This window comes from Corvus cornix, chromosome 11, assembly GCF_000738735.6.
Source record: "Corvus cornix cornix isolate S_Up_H32 chromosome 11, ASM73873v5, whole genome shotgun sequence".
In the NCBI taxonomy this organism is placed as follows: Eukaryota; Metazoa; Chordata; class Aves; order Passeriformes; family Corvidae; genus Corvus; species Corvus cornix.
Window position 1 is genome coordinate 16,267,879 of NC_046341.1, and position 19,422 is coordinate 16,287,300.

The 19,422-nt window shown below is 43.6% G+C and overlaps 1 protein-coding gene and 1 long non-coding RNA gene across 8 annotated transcripts in view; one reads left to right on the forward strand and one right to left on the reverse strand.

Annotated features, from left to right (window-relative positions):
• The window catches only part of TDRD12 (tudor domain containing 12), a 57,405-nt gene that overhangs the window by 10,183 nt on the left and 27,800 nt on the right, over positions 1–19,422 (forward strand). For 3 of the 7 annotated variants that reach the window (XR_005602869.1, XR_005602870.1, XM_039558127.1), the window contains exons 12-27: positions 289–393; positions 788–973; positions 1,406–1,559; positions 2,373–2,500; positions 3,049–3,237; positions 3,963–4,091; positions 5,587–5,704; positions 6,443–6,576; positions 6,667–6,887; positions 7,096–7,195; positions 8,406–8,593; positions 8,911–9,118; positions 9,649–9,741; positions 10,670–10,839; positions 12,021–12,130; positions 13,156–13,210. Coding sequence is in view for 5 of the 7 variants with exons in the window: in XM_039558127.1 (XP_039414061.1) it covers positions 289–393; positions 788–973; positions 1,406–1,559; positions 2,373–2,500; positions 3,049–3,237; positions 3,963–4,091; positions 5,587–5,704; positions 6,443–6,576; positions 6,667–6,887; positions 7,096–7,195; positions 8,406–8,593; positions 8,911–9,118; positions 9,649–9,741; positions 10,670–10,839; positions 12,021–12,130; positions 13,156–13,210 (2,288 nt within the window). In the remaining 2 variants the exon portion in view is untranslated. Of the gene's footprint in view, positions 1–288; positions 394–787; positions 974–1,405; positions 1,560–2,372; positions 2,501–3,048; positions 3,238–3,962; positions 4,092–5,586; positions 5,705–6,442; positions 6,577–6,666; positions 6,888–7,095; positions 7,196–8,405; positions 8,594–8,910; positions 9,119–9,648; positions 9,742–10,669; positions 10,840–12,020; positions 12,131–13,155; positions 13,211–13,685; positions 13,800–13,879; positions 14,034–14,124; positions 14,192–14,948; positions 15,198–19,422 lie in introns of those variants that run through there. The other 4 variants (XM_039558123.1, XM_020584439.2, XM_039558124.1 and 1 more) reach the window with 3 other exon arrangements.
• Positions 13,049–16,313, reverse strand: LOC109144246. The gene is made up of 2 exons (XR_002044873.2): positions 16,148–16,313; positions 13,049–13,985 (listed from the first exon to the last, which is right to left on the reverse strand). It is a non-coding gene; the product is annotated as an uncharacterized LOC109144246 (long non-coding RNA).

Here is a 19,422-nt window from a genome sequence, read left to right on the forward strand (position 1 = left end):
GACTGAGTGCCAGCTGTACACAGAGCATCCAGTGAGTCTCTTGAGGGTTTAAGTTGTGTTAGAACCATCTTTGAAAATCTTTGAGAAATAGCAAGAATGAGGTGTTGACTCACCATTGGTCTGTGTAAGCTATCAGTATGTATGAATCATACTCAAAGTGAATTTAGAATTTGATTCATTTACATCAAAATGCCATTTTTTAAGTACAGTGAGTGCTTCTGAGTTGTGTAAGCTAAACCACTTTTGTTAGGTACATAGCCTTTGTCATCTATTTGTCCATGGTTTCAGAGTCTTCAAAATGTTGGGGAGGAAAAAAACTTCGTGTTCCTGAGCAAGAAAATTGAGCCATCATCAGTTTTGGAAACAGCACCACTTTTTGATGGTCTGAAAAAGGTAAAGCTGATGTCATGATACTACATGGATTGTCTTCTTAAAACAAGTTTAATACCTCAAATTTACTTACTAAATGTTACAGTAATACCTCAGTTTTGTTGAGAAAAGTGTACAAGGTTGTTCATGTGGTTGAATAAATGAACCTCTGGAGAAATGCTGTAAGAATTCAACACAATTTTTTTCTGGTGTATTAACCACTGCTACAAGTGGATTTGAATTTTAATACACTAATTTAACAACTCAGCCCAGAAGATGATTTTTTCATATTACCTGTTAAGAACATGTATTATATAGTGGGTCAAAAGCTTTTAAATCACTCATTATGTTTTGTCTTTTGTTGTTGGTGTTTCAGTACGTAGATTTAGTGGGAAACTCTTAATTTCTCTTTCTGTAGGAACTTTCTTGGAACAAGTTTTCAGGGCCTACCTTCACAGAGTCCTACTGTTGGCCGCCAGCAGCTCAGGGATATGATGTCATTGTCATCTCCCATCAGGGAAAGGATCCCTTATTGTATATTCCACCAGTTCTCACACTTCTGCAGTTGGAAAGTGACTACCAAGCCTTGCCAAACATGGGTGGAGTATGTATATATTAAACAAGAAAACCTGGTACTACTCTGGATGTTTGGAATGCGTGCATTAATGTCATCTCAGTGTATTTTCATGATGCCTGCCAGTTTCTGTAAGGCCTCTTCTTAAAAGAATTGGATGAACTGTGTGAATGGGGGCGTCCCAACTTAATTTTAAAACAATCCCTAACAGGTGGTTCATGCCTTGGCACTTAGATACACAGTGGAGCTTTGTTTCTGCATGAGTAGTATGTACTCATTAAACTAAAATGGGTATTAGCAGTTTCAAAATGCATTTTCTAGCTTGAATTGGATCACAGAAACAGAATGACTGAGGTTGTAAGGGACCTCTGAAAATGGCCCAACCCCAAGTAAGACAAAAGTACAGAACCTTAAGAATCTTGTCTAATATTGTGGTATCAATTTTTGTACCTGTGTATGTAGCCCCTAGCACTCATTTTATGTCCTGGATGGAAGAAGGCCCAACTTGTTTTTGACCTACTGAAAACATACAAGAAAAGTTGCAGATACCTTCATCCAATGTTGATAATCCTTGGGCAGAACAAGGAAGCAGCCAGCCAAGTGGAAATCCGAGACTGTAAGAATGCTTTGTCATCTTAGTTATGCTTGAAGGCAGTGTGAGCTGCCTTAATTGCAGGAGCATGTAAAAGAACAATTTCTGCTTCTTAAGTTTTTGGTTTATAAAGTGAAGTTGGGGGTTTTGCTTGTTTAAATGGTGGTTTACAACTTGCTGTGGCAATAAGTGCTCAGTACTTTGTGCATCTCACTCAGTAGTATGCAGAGGGTGCTCCACAGAGAAACAGCATAGAAGTAACGAAAAAGCTGTTGGGGGACTTTCCCTGCCTAGATGTATGTACTTTAAACATTCAGTTGTGTTCTGGTTTGATCCCTTCGTTAAGCTTTGGTTGATAGCTGCATTTTCAAAAGTGGTTCTTGTGCCAAGGGAATAAGAACTATGGATAAAATTAGGAAGGATTGTGTAAAACTGGATTTCAGCAGTTGATATTCTGTTGTCCATCCATCATTTGAGTCTGGTGGATGAATTCACACCTTTTAGTAGCAGAACTGTTGGTGTATACTTCTCTTCTGGCTGTTTGGTCCTCAAGTTCTTATCTCTACTTCCAGGACCTTACTGGAAAATGAAATGACATCCTGCTTTGTAAACTTGTTAACCTTCAGACATTTCACTGGGATTGAGACTATCAGAGCCTCACTCACTCATGTCTTGGAAAACATGCAGTAGAAAAATACAGGCAAACTCTCCAGCTTCAAGACAGTGCATCTGAAATACAAATGTGACCCTTTTTATTAAAGCTACCCTGACATTTGGTATCATATTAATAGTCTTTCAAGTTGTAAATTAATGGTAACAAGTTCTTCCAACTTGCAGGCAAAGTAGTAGTGACTACACCGCACAACCTCCTGAGACTGCTGGAACATAACACTTGGTTATTGCTTAGGCTTTGCCATCTTGTTCTTGATGAGATCGAGGTGCTGCTGTCTGACACTACTGAAAAGGTGAATGGCAGAATGCTGTTCCAGTTGTGCATGTGTCTGAAACAGTGGCACACACTGAGGAAAAAAAAACACTGGAAATGGGTTTATGGTAAAACCCCTCTTTTTTTATTTCTTTTTGGTTTTGTATTTGCAAATTACTGTGTTGGCAGGTTGTGCTTGTCTTCTGGTTACCAGCTAGTTTTTGCTGAATGCCTCTGCCCTTTCAGATCTGCTTTGTCCAGGCTTACTATATTGCAGATCTGAACAGATCCTTTTCCTGAGATTTCCATCTTCTCTGTACAGAATCCTGCATTACAGTTACGTGCCACATGCGTATGCTGTCACTGCATGCTGTCCTGTTGCTTTCTCTTGCTTCAGAAGTCATTCAAAGAATAGGATGCAAGTTTAGACACCAAATTCTTCCTTTTGGGTTGTGAAACTTGTAGTTTGCTGTGGTAGAGGCTTTGTGACTGGAAAAACCTGTGTGCTCAAACATTGTATTTTTCTGGCCTGTCATGAGCTCACTGGAATATGATGAGATGAGAGAAAAAAACCTCTTTTCTTCCTAGGTGTTTACTATACTGGATTGTTACAAGAAAGCCACTGCTCAGGCACGGGGGAATCCATCACGTCAGATCATTGCTGTGGGAACTCAGTGGAATAAACACATCATACCCTTGATAAAGGAGTTCATGAATGATCCTTACATTGTGATAACAGTTATTGAAGAAGCTGCCATCTTTGGAAATGTGCAACAGGTAGAGCTTTGGGAATGGTGTCACTGCTTGGATACGTGGCTGCTGATGGTTTATTGGAAGCAGGTGGTGCTGCAGTGCTGCCTCCCATTGTGAGCTGAAGTTGCTGTTAGAAATACGTGCAAGCGAGTCACTGGATGAGCTGGAGGTCTCTTACCTTCCTTTATAGGAGTGAGATGAAGGTAGTCCCTTGAATATTTCATGGTTAGTGCAGATGAGTCTAAATTTGATGAGATGTATTTGCAAACAGTACAGTTTTTGACCAGAATGTTACCAGTTTTTGCAGTTGTTAACTGTAACGGGCAGAACTACAAGGTAAGCAGTTGCAAGGCAGATCTAGGAGAGCACTTGATTTGCTGCTGTGTGTAACACAATACCAAACTTGGGACCTCAGATTTCCACAAGGCCTATTACTACGTGTTCTTAGGTATCTTCTCACTTAGTTTCCAGTCGGTGTGGTGTAGCCCTTAGGAATAATACAAAATGGTCTAAGTGTGATTTGAGTTACTCTGTGTCTCAGAATGAAATAGTTTGTGGATTTTAAATGTTGGGAAGTCTCCTAAAGTAGACACTCTGAGCATGTCAGGAAACTGAAAACCCACTTTTGTGAGAAGTCGTAATGATTGAGCAGAACCGCAAGTGCTGGTGTGTGGATTAGGAACAATTAGATAGTAAAATATATCTGGGTTGCATGAATTACCAGCCCTCTGTTTTGTGTTTGCTTTTAGGTGGTGCAGCCTTGCATGAGCAGCAGTAAAACTGCTGAGTTACTGAAAATACTGGATTTTACCCAGAAGAATCTTCAGAAGGTGCTGGTATGCACTGACTCAGTAACTGAAGTAGAGATAATTCATAAGGTAAGAAAGTATTTAAATGTAAAGAGGTAAGTGGGGTTTTCTTTTTAATTTTAAAGCCATAACAAACTAAAATGCCTTGGCTTCTGAGAATAAAGGAAGAATGTGAATTTGGAAGTTGATTATTCCTGCTAAAAATAACCCCAAGCTGACTGCTGGTGAATAAGAAGCCTGATTAATTCCCAAATTCTTACAGCATTCTCTCTGTCAGGTTGGAACTTTGCGTTGAATCAAACTGGCTTTTTTTCCCCCAGTGAATGTCCTGACAGTTTTTCTAATTTGTACTGTTTTCAGTAGTGGGATGGGGGAGAAAAATTAAGACACTGTGTTAGGAAGTTCTGTGTTGTTGCTTTCTGCTCTGGGGCGATGGAACTTTCAGACAGCCATTTCCCTGATCAGAAAGATAGGTTTTCTGCCCTCCTGTGAAAGTCTACCAGAATTGAGTTAAGCTGCAAGTTGTCAGGAATGAGGGGGGAAGAAGGCTCAGTTTTGTTAAAACTGGCATAAAGGTGCTTCCAAGTTACCTGCAGTGGAACACACCCCAGTTTCACACCCTTTTCCAGAGATTATGTACTCAGCATTTCAGAGGTGGAGACTAAGACTTCTCACACAAGAGTTATTTCTTTAGCTATTACAGTAATGAATGCATACAGTGACTTAGCAATAGGAACATCTCTTGTTGTGGGAATTATTTGCTAAAGGAGGCAAGCTGTGAGGATGGCACAATTAAAAGCTTCAGCATAGGATAGCAAGGGATTTGTGGCTGGATTGTTCCAGTATCCTAGGAAGAGATACGTAAGTCCTAAAACATGGGAATGGATTCCCTTGCAGAAGCTGGCATAGATTCTGTGATAGTTAAAGGTTTCTTTCCCAATGGAAATATTAGTGTAATGCTTATTCTTTGATGATTGTTAATGGAAGCAAATCTGGTTTGGGATCGTGACTTTCTAATACATTTTCCTTGAATACTTGAGGGTTCAAGCATATCAAAATCAACGCTGCCACCACTTTAAAAAGTGCTTGTTGATGTTAAAGTAGGATTGAATCAGTTCATAGTAATCCTTGTGTACACCGTGTTCAAATATCTTACCTGGCCTGTGAAAATATTTATTTCAAGGGTTGACTTTATGAAGAGCGCTTGTTCTGAGAGACTGAAGCATGAATCTGTGTGTTTTTAGATCATGGAATCTACTCAGAGAGGACACATTAATGGGGCGAAAAGCTTGAAATGAAGTTCTTACTTTTCTTAAATGCCTGTCTAATGTATTAATCCATGGGAACTTGAGCTTTTAATTTTTTTTTATACAGGAAATTAATGAACCTTATCTCCATTAAAATTTTTTTCCATCTAAGCAACCTAAATTTCATTAACTCTTTTTCTTACATCTCTTTAAGGTAAAGTATGCTAGATTCTAATAAGACATGCTGCTTATTAGAGTTGATTAGAGCAAGTACTGCAGCATTGCAGGAATGTATAACTTCTCACTTTGTGATGCAGGCACTGAAGAGCAACTCAATAGTTTCCTTGAAAAAACATAAGGAGAGCAAGTGTAATGCCAAGTGTGTCTTGGAGAGGTGGAGAAAAATGCACAGTTCTGGCACTCTTGCTGTGTTAGGTGAGGATTCTCTCTCTGGTTGGGATTGTATCTGAGTTCAGAGCTAAGATGTACACCAACCACTTGCACTGGGTTGTCTCACCGCTTCCACAGGGGCAGATCCCTATGAACTCTTTCCAGTTCTCTGTTTACTTCTTAATGCTACAGCTGAGGTTTTTTTGGTTTTTTTTTTCTTTTCTTGTTGTTTTCTGTGCTTACTTAAAAGAATTGCCAATATTTTGAGAAATCTGCCATTATTTAACAAGTCTGAAATAATTTCCAAACTCCAAAGATGTATTGTAGTAACTTTTTGTAAGTTCCATTAGATTTTTTTTTTCAGTACCAAAGGCCTACATTTTCAAACCAACTTTGTTTTCTATTTTATACAAAACCAAGAAGATTGACTTCCCTCTTCTTCGTAGGCTCATACAGAGCCATGAGAATTCCTACAGTATTTCAAGTGTCTGCTGTCTTACTCCTGTGAATTACATGGCTGTGCTCAATTCTCTCTATTCTGTGGTGCTGACAGGAAATAGAGAGTTACGTGAGATTGACGTGAAATGCCGTGTCTGCCATATGCTGATGGGATTTCTTTACTGGAGAAATATAAAGCCTAATAGGAATGTACTGGGGGGGAAAAAAAAAAATATCTTCATCTTCCAGTCAGTGGGAAATCAGTCATGGTTTATGTGATGTGATGCTTTCCATGTTTGAGGTATTACAGTTACACTTACATGTCTGTGTGAAACGTGTGCTTAGTTTTAGCAGATGACTGCCTGCAGCCTTTGGGAATCACTGATGCAACCTGTGTGATCCATTTCAGTTTCCCATCTCCAGGAGTCTTCAGGCAGCGCCTACAATGCATGACTGACAACTTCTGCACTGTGATAAAGGTGTGGGTGAGCCTTGACTGGGTAATGCCACAGTAGATTATTACTGGTGGATACATAAAAGTTTTCCAAACTACTTTTTACTACTTCTAGGATTCTGCTGTAGATCAAGAACATACAAAGGCCAAGTCAGTCATCCTGCTGACAGAGAACAGTTCCTGTCATGCACCTGGAATCCTCCACTGTTTAAAGCGTGCAGAAGCTGAAATTCCAGAAGAACTTAATGATTCAGCTGCCAGGGTGCGAGAGTCTGAGGAAAATGAGAAATTTTCAAGGCCCCTGTGTGCTTCTCTTAAAACTTTTGGGATTTGCAGGTAAGGAAATGTCAGGCTTTTGTGCCCTGAATGACAATTGCTGCTGATGCCTTGATGAATTTTCCTGTTGGCTGCTTTTATCTAAATCAGATTTTGCTCATGATTTTTTTCTTTTTTTTCTGTTGCCTATTGCGAGTCACATAAAAATAGTTTACAACTGAAAGCAAAGAGCTTTTTTCTAAACCTGTTACGGTTTTTTTTAATGTAGAAACAGAACAGCATGTCCAGATCGTCACCAAATTAATTTATCAATGGACATGGCCCAGAATACTGCAGATGAAATGATAGAAACACCTGACCGTGTGACAGTAAGTTACAGTTTTCCTTGGCCTTGGGTACCAAGAGGACAGGTCTTAAACAGCTACTTAGCATGTTACTTCATTTTTCGTATTCCATTAATCCTACTGCAGTACAGGTATTATTTGTTGTGGCTATTTGTTATTCTCTAGCTTTTTTCCCCTCTCCCCTGCATTAATTAGTGTGCCAGACTTTCCTTGTGTCTTTAGCTTGAATTGAAACTGTTGTGCAGGTAGTTCTGAGTTTACCTCAGATTTTTTTTCTGCTTTTAAGATTCACATTCTATTTCTCTTCTGTTTATTACTTCCCTATATAATTTGAGGCCGTATACCACAATTAACAAAGATGAAAGTTTATGGAACCTTCAGTTAATATTTCTTGTAGAGGAAACACGAAGTAATGTTTGGGAGTGAAGAGAAGCTGAAGTGGAAGGATTTTTTCTTAGCTGACCTGTTCATGCAAACTTGATAAAAATTGAGCATTTTGTGGCCTTGAGATTAGAAAATGTATTGTCATTTCTAGCATCCCCAAGAAATGGGGTGCAGCTTCTCTCTTGTAGGTAGAACAGTTATTTCCTACAAAAATGTCAGTGTTTTGGAAGACTCTTGCTGCAGAGTGCTGTTTTAGATGGACTCTTTTTTTTAATAGTTCCACATTCGTGAATCCTTTGTGGCTATTGGGGTGACTTTGTTGTGGTGGTTCTTCACATCCTGGTAAGAGTTTGTCTCCCCAGCTTCCTTTGAAGCTTGGGCTTTACCTGAAGTGCACTCACAGCAGCATCTTACACACTGGTGTGCATAGCTGTGTGTTTGTAATCTTTCATTTAAGTCATTTTAGTGCAAAAAGAGCAGTTGGTTCTTGTAAAATCCCCTGTAAGGCTGGAGAGTGCTTAGAGTAGAGCTGGAGTGGTGCAGAATGTGGGAGTGGTGAGTAGCCTGGCAGATAACTGGCAGAACTCGGTGGTGCTCACGGAGGTGGAACACCATCACCTGACACCCAGCAGTTCTTGCTCCATACATTGCTGTCCACTGCTGACTGAACCACGGGCAGCTGGGATTGAGAATACTAACCAATTCGTTGTTTTCTGAAATGTGTGTACAGCAACATCTGTCACCTTTTTGGGCTGGAAAGAGGTATGTGGTCTGTACATGAAGACCTAAATTTCACTGGTTTAAGAAATCATCCATGCCTCGTTGCTGCTGATGAATTTGATCCTTTCAGATCCTGCCTCTCCACATTGTACATGCAACAAACTACTTTGGTCGAATAGTCAAGAAACAAGAGGACCAATACACAGTTCTTGCTAAAGAAATGAATGATTACTTCGAGGTACCAGGACATAGGATTTCTGTTAACATCGTGGAGAAGTCAGTGTTTTATGGGTTATGTGAGGGAGCCATTTGCCACAGGTAAAATCTTGTTGGCTTTTTACTTCTTTCATGTGCATGTTTTTATACAAAGCTTTTTAAAAATTTGACTGTTGGGTAAAGAAAAAAGCCCATCCTCAAAAGCAGCAAAAAATCACTGCTATGCCAATAATGCTTATAAAAAGCTCTTGCCTGCTCTTAGTTCCTGAATGGCAAATAGGATGATTCCCCACACACACCTCAGGCATACAGAGCAGGCTGTGAAAATACCTGTTCTAAAGTGAGAGCAGGTTTAAAAAAAACTCTGCACAACTGGCTACATGAATAATAATTCTGTGTTTTTTTCCTACTATATGAAGGGTTCAGGTGGTAGAGACTCCAGCAAAAGATGAAGAAAATGTCTGTGAGGTCACAATTAAATACATAGATGAAGGCAGGACAAGTCAAGTGAAGAGTGATCAGCTGCTTCACTTACCTGCAAAGTTCCAGAGTCTGCCAGCTCAGGCTGTGGAAATTATAGTTTGTAGAGTAAAACCCATAGATAATGAAGTTGAATGGAATCCAAAGGTAATAAGCAGGTTTTTCCTGCTATTTCCTTTATGCGCTTTACCTTCTCTCTCTGTCATTTTCTACAAGAAAACACAAACTGTAAACTTAGGTACCAGATTTTATGGCTTCCTAGTATTGACACTAAGTATCTGCTATTGGGCCAGATTCTAAGCTGGTCACTTCCTTTTTTTGTTCTCCTATGAAATAATACAGTGAAATGCACGAGATTTTTTTTCTCTGATTTAAATGCCTTTCTTTTAGGATAGGTTATCACTGCTGTGGATTCTGGGGGAGGAACAGGAAAAGTGCAGCCTCTGTAAATCAACCTGTGTTTGAGTGATTTTTCATTAAGGAAGTGCTTTACTTGAAAGCTAATTCTGTTCTAACTTAACTCTTTAAGTTAGAGTATTCCACTGGTTTACTCAAAGCTGTATATATTTGTTGAATACCCTTTCCATGGTTAAGCTCAGAAGCTGCTGTTTCATTTTTAGTTAGTGACTGTAAGGCTGCCATACGTCTCAAGTGCAGTGACAACGTGTTTTTCCTAGGTGACGGATCACATTAACCACAAAATTAAAGGAAAGCTTCATCACGCGAAAGTGGTCCATACCTTGGGAAAGACAGTTTGGGTTGACCCAATGGTAGGTATAGAATGGCAACACTATGCAATCTTCATCCATCTGGATGTGGTCCAAGAGTTTTCCACAAAGTTAGTAACAGAAGTGTATTTTGGAGGTACTAGGTTTCAGTAGGTTGTCTTGGGAAATCAGTTCTGCACTTTGTCACATTCCTCTGGAAGAATGAAACTTGGATCCTCCAAGAGGGTTTGCTGATATCCAACAGCTCTTGAAGTAGATTTATTTTATTATGTTTATAATTCAAAGTCTGCCATGTCTTGAAGATCTTAAACTAGTTTGCATTGCAGTTGGTTTTAATGTAAGTTTTTCTGCAAATTAAAAAGCATTGAAATTTTCTCCTTCATTTTTTTTGATCGAAATAGGAAAAATGGGTGCACTTGTTCTTGGGTTTTTCTTGTTCTACAGTTTCATGTCCATTAACATCAGCAGACTTTTTGGTTTTGTGGAGTGAGTCAAGTGAAAATTTGATTGGAAAGAGAAAATGATCTGGAGGTCATTCTTTTCAGTAGCTTCTGTTCCCATATGGTGTATCTCAACCTTTCACCAGTTTCTAGGCTTTGGAGTTTTGTATTGTGCCTCCTGTCCCCTCGGCAGTTCTCAGGTGATTTGAGACTTGCAGTTCTTAACTGTGTGAGGTGTATTTTAGCTGTCACTTACATGATCAGGGCTAGCATTGTTTACTTATTGCCATCCTGCTTCTGTTAGGGCAAACAGCCAGTTACTTGAGCCATTATCACAATGGGAATGATGGTGATACTTGGAAAACAATTAAACATGGGGAAAATTCCTGTGTGAAAATCAGAAAAACTGAACTGCCCACAGGTGTAAGTCAGTAGGTCTGTGTTCAAAGTTTGACTTCAGGAGCAGCTTTGAGTTGGAGAGAGACCATTGAAGAGCAGTGCTTTCCCTTTATTTTGTTGTGTAATTCAAGGTCAGGGTTACCAACCTTCCCGTGTTGAAGATACGGATCAATGAGTACAGTATTCGATCTGAGATTTTGTCGACGGGTTTGGGAACTGATAATCCCGAACATATAGCAGAAATTCAGAAGCTGTGCAGACAGATGCCAGTTTTGGACCATGCAAAGAACTTGGAGCATTTGTAAGTGTTTGCAGATTTTTTTTTCTAGCATATGCTTTGCTAAGAGAAAAATCGTATTTCATTTTAACTGAATATGATTAATATTGCTGACAATGATTTTCATTTAAATACAGAAACAGTTGTGTTTGTAATATGTCTGCTTCCTGTTAACTATTCTTTAGCCCCATAACCACTAGAAAAAGGAATTTGTAATGCTAGAAAATGTTAAACTAGAATTTTATGCAGATGTGCAATTTAATAATAAAAATATGGAGTCTGAATTCAGATTCCCTTAACAATTTAGGGTGCTCAGTGGCTGGTTCGAATGCTTACCAGTCAGTACTTAGTACCAGTCAGAGCACTACAGTATATTGTGTCTTCAGCTGCAGAGTTCAAGCTGGAAAACATAACCACTTTTCCTTTAAAGTGATTGGGGAAATTACCCTTCATTTAATGAGTATGTATGCCTGGTGGATTTTGCAGAAACAGCACTGAACTTTGTTTTCCTTGCCCTGTAAATTTTTAGAACTGAGAAGACACTGTGTGTGGTGGCAGATCCTAAGACCTGTGATAGAAAATGCTGATCAGCAAGACACCTGTAGCTTTTTTGTTATGGCCCCCCAGTGCAGGAGTTTCTTAGGCAGTTAATCTTGTGGTTGTTTCTGTGACTTTGCCAGTCAACAAGAGAAGGAAGCCTGATCCTCTCCATACTGTATTTATGTCTTAGATTGAGGCTCCTGCATTCCTATCTGTAACTAGGTTATATGCCAGAGTTTAATCTTAACCAAAGGATTTTACTTTTCCCATACCTGCTCAGATTTGGTGTGAGAAGTTTTTGCTTGGAAGGCTACTTTTCAGGTTTTATCCTCTACAGAGGACTCAGGCTAAGAGGTTTCAGGTACTACCTGTTTGCCTTTATTCCTTTCTCCTGGGAAAGGAAGGTTGGGAACTTCCGTATCATCACCAAAGCATGTAATGCAAGGGACCAGACAACTTTATCATGGTGATGTGTGCTGAAATGAGTGTAATGCAACTGCTTGGATCATTTTTTTTAAAGACTCTCTAAGCCTGAGACTACTGTTGAAAAATTTGGAACTTCAGTACAGGCTTTGTTAGTAAGGTACAAGTTAAAGAAGGGGGAGGCAAAGTATCTGACTATCGTTTGTGGGTTTTCTTTTAAAACTGCCTTGTCCTGTGTTTAGAAGCACAAAAGAGGACACAGCTGGTCTAGAGGAGGTGTCCAGCCCACAGGATACATTGATAGAGGAAGATTCTGCGGAAAGCTGTAACACTTCTGCGACTCCTCCAAGCGGTAAACCTTCCCATCATTTCCAGAAGTTCTCAAACTTGAATTCAGGTGCTTGATACCAACCTAACAGTCATCCTGCCAGCTGCAAACTGCTGTGGGTGTACAGAGCAGCACCATGTGGCTGATGTTTGCAGTAAGCCACAGCTGCCTTCCAGTGAGCAGTCAGGAGATGCTGTGAGTGACTCTTGCTACTCTAACTGCATGGCTGTTTTGGTAATGCTCTGTCTTTGAGACACTTGGAATTCTTTGGCACTCTGAACGGAACATACGAGCAGGAAGTCTCTGTTGTACAGAGAGGACAAGAGCTGTGCTGCCGAAGGCCACAGGGTTTAAAGGAGTTAAAATCTGTTGAAATACGAGCATGAATAACAGTGTTGTTCCCTGAGAGGCTGATTTTTTCCCCAGTATTCAGGATGGCCGAAAATGGCTCTTCCCCCCCCACACCACACCCTCCCCTTTGCTTTTTAATCTGAAGGATGTGCTTCCTGTTCTGTCAGTAGAGGCTTAGAAATGCTTAGGCATAGCAGGGGGGCAGGCTTTCCTGCTAGCAGCTGACACAAGTGTGGAGCAGTGAAAGGTGAAGAAGTTGCAGCGGATAAGAAGGCTGGAGTGCTTATTGTAGAAGGCTTTTTTCCCTGGTAATAGTCATACTAATGCCATGTTTCAAGCTGTATTAGTCATTTCATCCCTGGAACTCCCCACTAATTGCCAAAATGGTGTGTTTCAGGTGTTAAATAAACATTGTTTTGAAACTGGAAAAAACCTTTACCTGACCTGGAAAACTGCATGTTTAGTTAGGTTTTTTAAAATCTTCTTACACTAACTACAGTACTCTTGATAATGAAAAATTGTAGTTGAATTATTAAGGTCATGAAATCTTTCAGGACACGAAGTACACAATACAAAGGACAAAGACAGTAGTTTGATTGCTAGAAAGTTACTTTTATGATGGTATAGGAGAATTCTGGAAATACCTGGGTTCTATAGTATAGGGAAGTAAAAAATGTGTCTGGGTATCTTCTTTTTAGATGATGCAGTTCAAGCAAAAGAAGCAGAAGACTCTACTGTGCATCAGCAGAAGGGGTAAGAGAACCATGATTTGTTCCCATCTTGCTTTTATGTGAACTGCCAACAGGATTGTTTTGTCTGTGTCTGTGGTCAGCTGAAAAGTTCCTTTTGTCTGTCAGAGGTTGGTTTTGCTACTGTTAGCTTTTCCTTTGGCATTTCAAGGTCAGGCTGTGGTGGCATCCTGAAACTGGGCAGTGTGATTCCTGTGGATACCAAAGTCAGTGGAGTCTATGTCTCCATGGAACTTGTAGGTGTCCTTGTTCAAAGACTTGGAATGCAGTGCTTTTGTAGGAGGCTTGAGTGGTGTGTCCCCTCACCCCTTGAGTGGTGCTTCCCTGGCACTGCTGCTGGTGTCTGGTCTGCATGGCTCAGGCTCCTCGGCTGAGCGTGTGACTTCATGGGCAAATTCTGGCTGTGTGAGAGACAGCTTGGCTCAATCTCAGTGGTTTTCTGCTTTGGAAAATACCCCATTAAATGAACTTTCTTGCAGTTGTCATCCACAAATCAAGTGGTTTCAAGATAATGTGACTGTGACACTGAGGTTACAAATGCTGAAGGCAGCTGACAGTAAATGTGAGTTTTCTAAAGAGAAGGTGGTTTTCAGGTAGGTTTAAGAAACTTCAGTATAATCAGCAAAGTGTCTTTGTTAGTCTTTAATTTTCCTAAACTTTTTGTATATTGCAGTGCTTATTCAGAAGGCAGACTTTATGCGGCTGACCTGGAGCTGTATCAGTCAATAATTGCTGAGAAGTCCACATGTGTGATTAAGGATAGAGAGGCTGTGATTTTACTGGTAAAAGAGAAAAAAGGAGAATGGTGCAAATTACTAAAGAACAAGGTGAAGTGAAAATTAATTTGAGAGTTACTGAATGTTCTGAACATGTTTGCTGTGCATCAGAGCAGGTATTTCAAACTGTTTTTGTCAACAGAATGTTCACGTGTCCTTAGATTTTGAACACTGGGAAGAGTCTGAAGATGAAACGCCTTTTACAGTTGGTAAGGACTGAAGGAGTCTGTGTTTATAATACATAAAATTATCACCATTTCTCTTCTTGCATTGGTTTTATCTGAAGTACTCATTTATTTCAGCAGGTTGCTCAAATTCTCTGAAAAGAGGTGTGAGGACCTCTAGAGCAAACTAGAGGCAGCAGGGCACTTACTTATCTGATGCCTTAGGTTTTAATTTTTGTATTTTTCAAATTCTGTACTGCTTGGTGTGTGACTCTGAAGTTTCTTGTAGCCTGTTAATTTCTGCTCTCTCATGCCAGGTAGACATAACAAAGCCTCTCCGGCCCTGCTTTCCAAGGACACCAAGACTGTCCTAGGCCGAAGAGCTGTTAAGAGGGGGGCAAGCTGAGGGGAAAACTGAAGCTTTAATTGGAGAATTAACCCTGCTATGCAAATGAACCAAACCTATAAAAGAGTGAAGAACTCGTGACCTGGGGCCCATCTTGGGGTCCATTTTGAGAATAGCTTCAGGCTCCCCAGGGTGTACCTTTGAAGGCCTTTCAAAATAAATCTCTCTCTTAATTCTTTACTCCTGTTTAGTCTCTGTTTCTAGGAGGCCTCTTAAGGCATCATATCAGTATAGCACAGACTAAGAGCAGATAGAAGTAGTTGGAGTGTTCTGGTCTTGTTTGTAGTCAAAAGTATTGGGGCTTGCTGGGTTGGGTCATTTCATAGTACTGTTTATTTGTTCTGAAGCTTGTTTTTTCCTGGTTTATAAATATTACACTTCGTTAATTACTACCAGGTTCTGCAAAACTGAGTTATCCTCCTGCAGGATATGAGGACTGGTTTGAGTCCTCAGAAGACAGCGATACAGAAAGTGATGACTAATTGGGAGGAGAAATTCCTTTCTCCTCTGATAAGAGAACTGTGTTAGTGTTAATTGTTAATGAAACAGTTGATGGTAATTGTTGATTGTTGAGTTGATAGTTGATGTATTTGTGGCTTGTTCATGTCATTGGTAATTAAAAACATTGGTGTCCTTAAAACCTGACTGCAACTGTGCTTAATTATAACCTTCACCTGAGAACAAGTACTGGCAAAGCTGTACCTGTTGTAGGAACACTTAAAGAGCTGACATTACCTGTATTTTGGTCTTGCTCTGCATCCTGATGCTGACAGAAATCACCTACTTGAAAAAAAAGAGCCCTGGGGCAGATGTTTGCTTTTGCTTATTTTGTTCTTCTTTGACTTAATACCTAAATCTAAGGTGATTTTATTTTTGCTGGTAGATGAGTCTACTGGGTTACTTAAGAGGTGTAAGTTACTTCTAGTTTAAAAGATAGGGCCTGTTCTGTGAGGTAGAAGCAAAAAGTGGGTTTAGCCATACATTGTTAGCAACTGAAAGTGCCAGTCTATAAAGAACAGTGTGAAAAATACAGCAGTACGTTCTATGACTATTCAAGCAATTTTTGATCAGGGTTTTCATGATGAAGAGGTTTCCCATGACTTGAATTCCTGCAGTTGGGCTTGGGAATGCGTGTCAATTTCTAACCTTCTCCACTAAGGAATTCAGCTGTTAAATGCCGCAGTTGGTGAAGAAATATTTTTCTGGTGTTCTGAAGTTTTCCTGAATTGAATGACAGCATTAAGGGGCACTCCCTGGGACAGAGCACTGCTAAGGGGGAGGAACAGGTGCGAGGAGCTAAGAGATGTCTTGTGGGGTCCCCTAAAAAATGTTTCAGCTAAACTCCACGGGTGAGAGAAGTATAAAACAAACAGCAAAAACTTACGTTTCTCATTTTTATATATATAAATATTAATATAAAACGATGTAAAAATAACTCCCCCTATATATTGTTTTATACATGGCTTTAGAATATTCAGAATTTCTTATAGAGTCATAGGGTTTAAAAACACAAATACAACTTTTGTACGTGTACATTAACCGAAAAAGTGCTTGAAACTAAGCAGCAACGAGCCCCCTGTAGGAATTAGAGTTACCTTTATCCCTTCTGCCTTTTTATTTCCTCCCTCAGTCTCCCACGGCCCCAAGGCCAGATGTTGTAGCTAAGGCGGTGCTGCCGCCGTGTGGTGCTGTCCCGTACTGCAGCTGCGCCCGCCGCCGTGGGGCCCCGTTCGGCGCGGCCGCCGCCGTGGGGCCCCGTTCGGCGCGGCCGCCGCCGTGGGGCCCCGTTCGGCGCGGCCGCCGCCGTGGGGCCCCGTTCGGCGCGGCCGCCGCCGTGGGGCCCCGTTCGGCGCGGCCGCCGCCGTGGGGCCCCGTTCGGCGCGGCCGCCGCCGTGGGGCCCCGTTCGGCGCGGCCGCCGCCGTGGGGCCCCGTTCGGCGCGGCCGCCGCCGTGGGGCCCCGTTCGGCGCGGCCGCCGCCGTGGGGCCCCGTTCGGCGCGGCCGCCGCCGTGGGGCCCCGTTCGGCGCGGCCGCCGCCGTGGGGCCCCGTTCGGCGCGGCCGCCGCCGTGGGGCCCCGTTCGGCGCGGCCGCCGCCGTGGGGCCCCGTTCGGCGCGGCCGCCGCCGTGGGGCCCCGTTCGGCGCGGCCGCCGCCGTGGGGCCCCGTTCGGCGCGGCCGCCGCCGTGGGGCCCCGTTCGGCGCGGCCGCCGCCGTGGGGCCCCGTTCGGCGCGGCCGCCGCCGTGGGGCCCCGTTCGGCGCGGCCGCCGCCGTGGGGCCCCGTTCGGCGCGGCCGCCGCCGTGGGGCCCCGTTCGGCCGGCCGCCCGCCTTTCGCGGTTCCGGGCGCCGCGCAGGCCTCGGGCGGGGCGGGAGCCGCAGTCACCCGCCGGGGCTGGTGGCGGCCGCGTCCAGATCTCGCCGGAGCTCCTAGAGCTGCCCCTGCTCGAGCCCCGTGTCCCTGGCTGCCGCAGCCCTGTCGTCACAGCCCTGTCGTCACAGCGGCGTGTCGCCGCTCGCGTTGCCCAGTACAGTGTGTCCAACAGCCCACGGCAGGAGGGCACGGGTGTCCCTTTCCCCTGGGGTTGCCCAGACGGCCCCGCATCACGCTTGCATGGGGCATCTCTGCCCGGCGCACGCTGCGAAGTGCCTCCCCCTGTCCCTCCAGCTTTGACTCTGCATCCTCCAGGACTGGTTATATTGCCTGACACACCTGGTCCAGAGAGCAGCCACCAGCACTCCACACGCAGTGAGCTGCTGACACCTAAGTTTATCAAGCAGGGGTACTATTTGCCATCGTGGGCCCTTGCTTGCTGCATGGTCTCATGCCACACTTGCATGTTGCCAAGCCCCAAACTTTTCGAAGTCCCCAGTTCTTTGCTTGGTACATCCTGGTCTCCACTCTCACTGCTCTCCACATCCCCCGCAGCTGGTCCTGTCCCTGTGCTCCCCATTGAGCCATGCCAGATATTGCCGAGGTCCCTGTCAGCACACACAAGGCCTCCTGTCCCAAACTAGGGCCATGCGGTGCACACAGATGGGCAGTGGTGATGTCACACCAGCTACTGTGACATCATTACCAAAGCCAGTATTAAAGCTTTAAGAAATGCTGGGTGTCAGTGTGACCTGCAAAGGTGACGAGAGGGCTGCTGAGGAAGGAGCTTGTCCAGGGCTGCTGAGGGAGGAGGGTGTTGCAGAGACTCCAAGGTCTCGCATGTGTCCCGCTGTTCCCTCTCCGTTGTAGAGGCTCTTCAACTGCTCGCCACTACCCTGTCCCATCTGGCAATGGCGAAGCAGGACCCTGCCAGGGTGGAGTCCCCTTGCACCACGGCCATGAAGACGGAGAGCTGCTCCCAGTTTGGCCCCATACGGACCCGGCACCTCCTGCGGCAGCAACGGCGGGAGAAAAAGCCCTACAGCCGTCCAGAAAGCCACCTTAGGACCAGCTATCTGCTAGCTCCAAGTGCTGGGCCATCTCACCCAGCACAGTAAAGTCTTTTCATGTGCACTGGGTGATCCCGCGTTCATTTGTCAGTCATCCTCTGCTTTTCTTGAAGGCAGTGTTAGGGCATGGGACTGGTGGATTCCCTTCTTCCCCAGGGCTGACAGTCCCTTCCCTGTCCTGGCTGGATGGGGGAGCCTGGGTGGAGGACATGGCACAGCCTCAGCCTGCCGGGCAGTGCTGCCAGCTTTGGGGTGCTTCCTGGCCTGGGGGAAGGTGCCTGGTTCAGTGATGTCTCTGGTAGATCTTTCTGGACTTGCAGGACTGTTGGCAGGTTTAAGAAGTGTCTCTGGGCTTGGGGGTGTTTATGTGTTTGGAGCTTGCCAACAGTTTTTGGGGATGTGACTGGATGTGGTGGTTGCTGCCAGTTAGGGGGGAAACTCCCTAACTTTTGGGGGTGTTTCTATGTCTGCCAGATGTGTGGTGCTGCCAGGTGTGAAGTGCATCTGGATTTGGGGTTTGTTCTTGGATTTGGGCGATTCAGACAAGGTCTAAGGGTTATTTCTGGTTTAGGGGTGCTGCTGCGTTGGAAGCTGTTAAAAGCAGGATCTGCCCCAGTGGAAGCAAACCCTGTCCCTGCAGGAGCATCAGCTGGTGCATCCCATCAGATGCTGGGCATGCTATGCCCTCTGGATGGTTGTTCCAGCAGCTCAGCTCCCCAGCTGCCTCTGAGGAGAGCTGGGCTGCCGCCCCTGGGGGTTCTGAACTCGCCTCCTCTGAGGTGAAATCGTGTCTTTCACTCCTGGAGTACCTCGGGGTCGTGCCCGTCTCACTGCCTGCTCTGCCTTGGCAGATAATGGGGTGTTTCTGACCAGAGTTAAATGCCCTTAGACCCTCTTTGGAGTCTCTGTTGAGAATCTCTCAGGGCCACTGCCCTGACTTTCCATCTTGCTGCTGGTTTGCTTGGCAGCAGTGCCAGGGAGGGAAGAGCCTTTAGCAAATCCTTTCCAAGTGCAGCTGAAGCTCAAGAGGTTTTCTGCAGTGGAGTTCCTGCAGCACCAGGCAAGGTCTCAGACATTTCCTGGTTCATGTTAGTTCACCTTTCACTGTCAGCAAGCACTGCATTGGCACAGCCTGGGCTCTTGGATCCTCTTGTTGCTTGTTTGTAATTTTTTTTTTTTTAACACTTGAGACACTTTGGAAACCCTCCCAGAAGAGGTGTCTCATACGTGGCAAAATTGGCTTGAAAATGTGGGTCCTGAGGACTAGAAGCAGTCTGACAGCTCTCTGTCTTTGCATTTTGTATTTCTATTCTTTAACAAACCATTTTCATCCATTTTGATTTTCAAAACCCCTTCATCAGGTGCCCAACCTACAGTGCAGAATGCTTTGCTTTATGACATATTTCTCTTTGAAGATAGTAGTTTACAGTG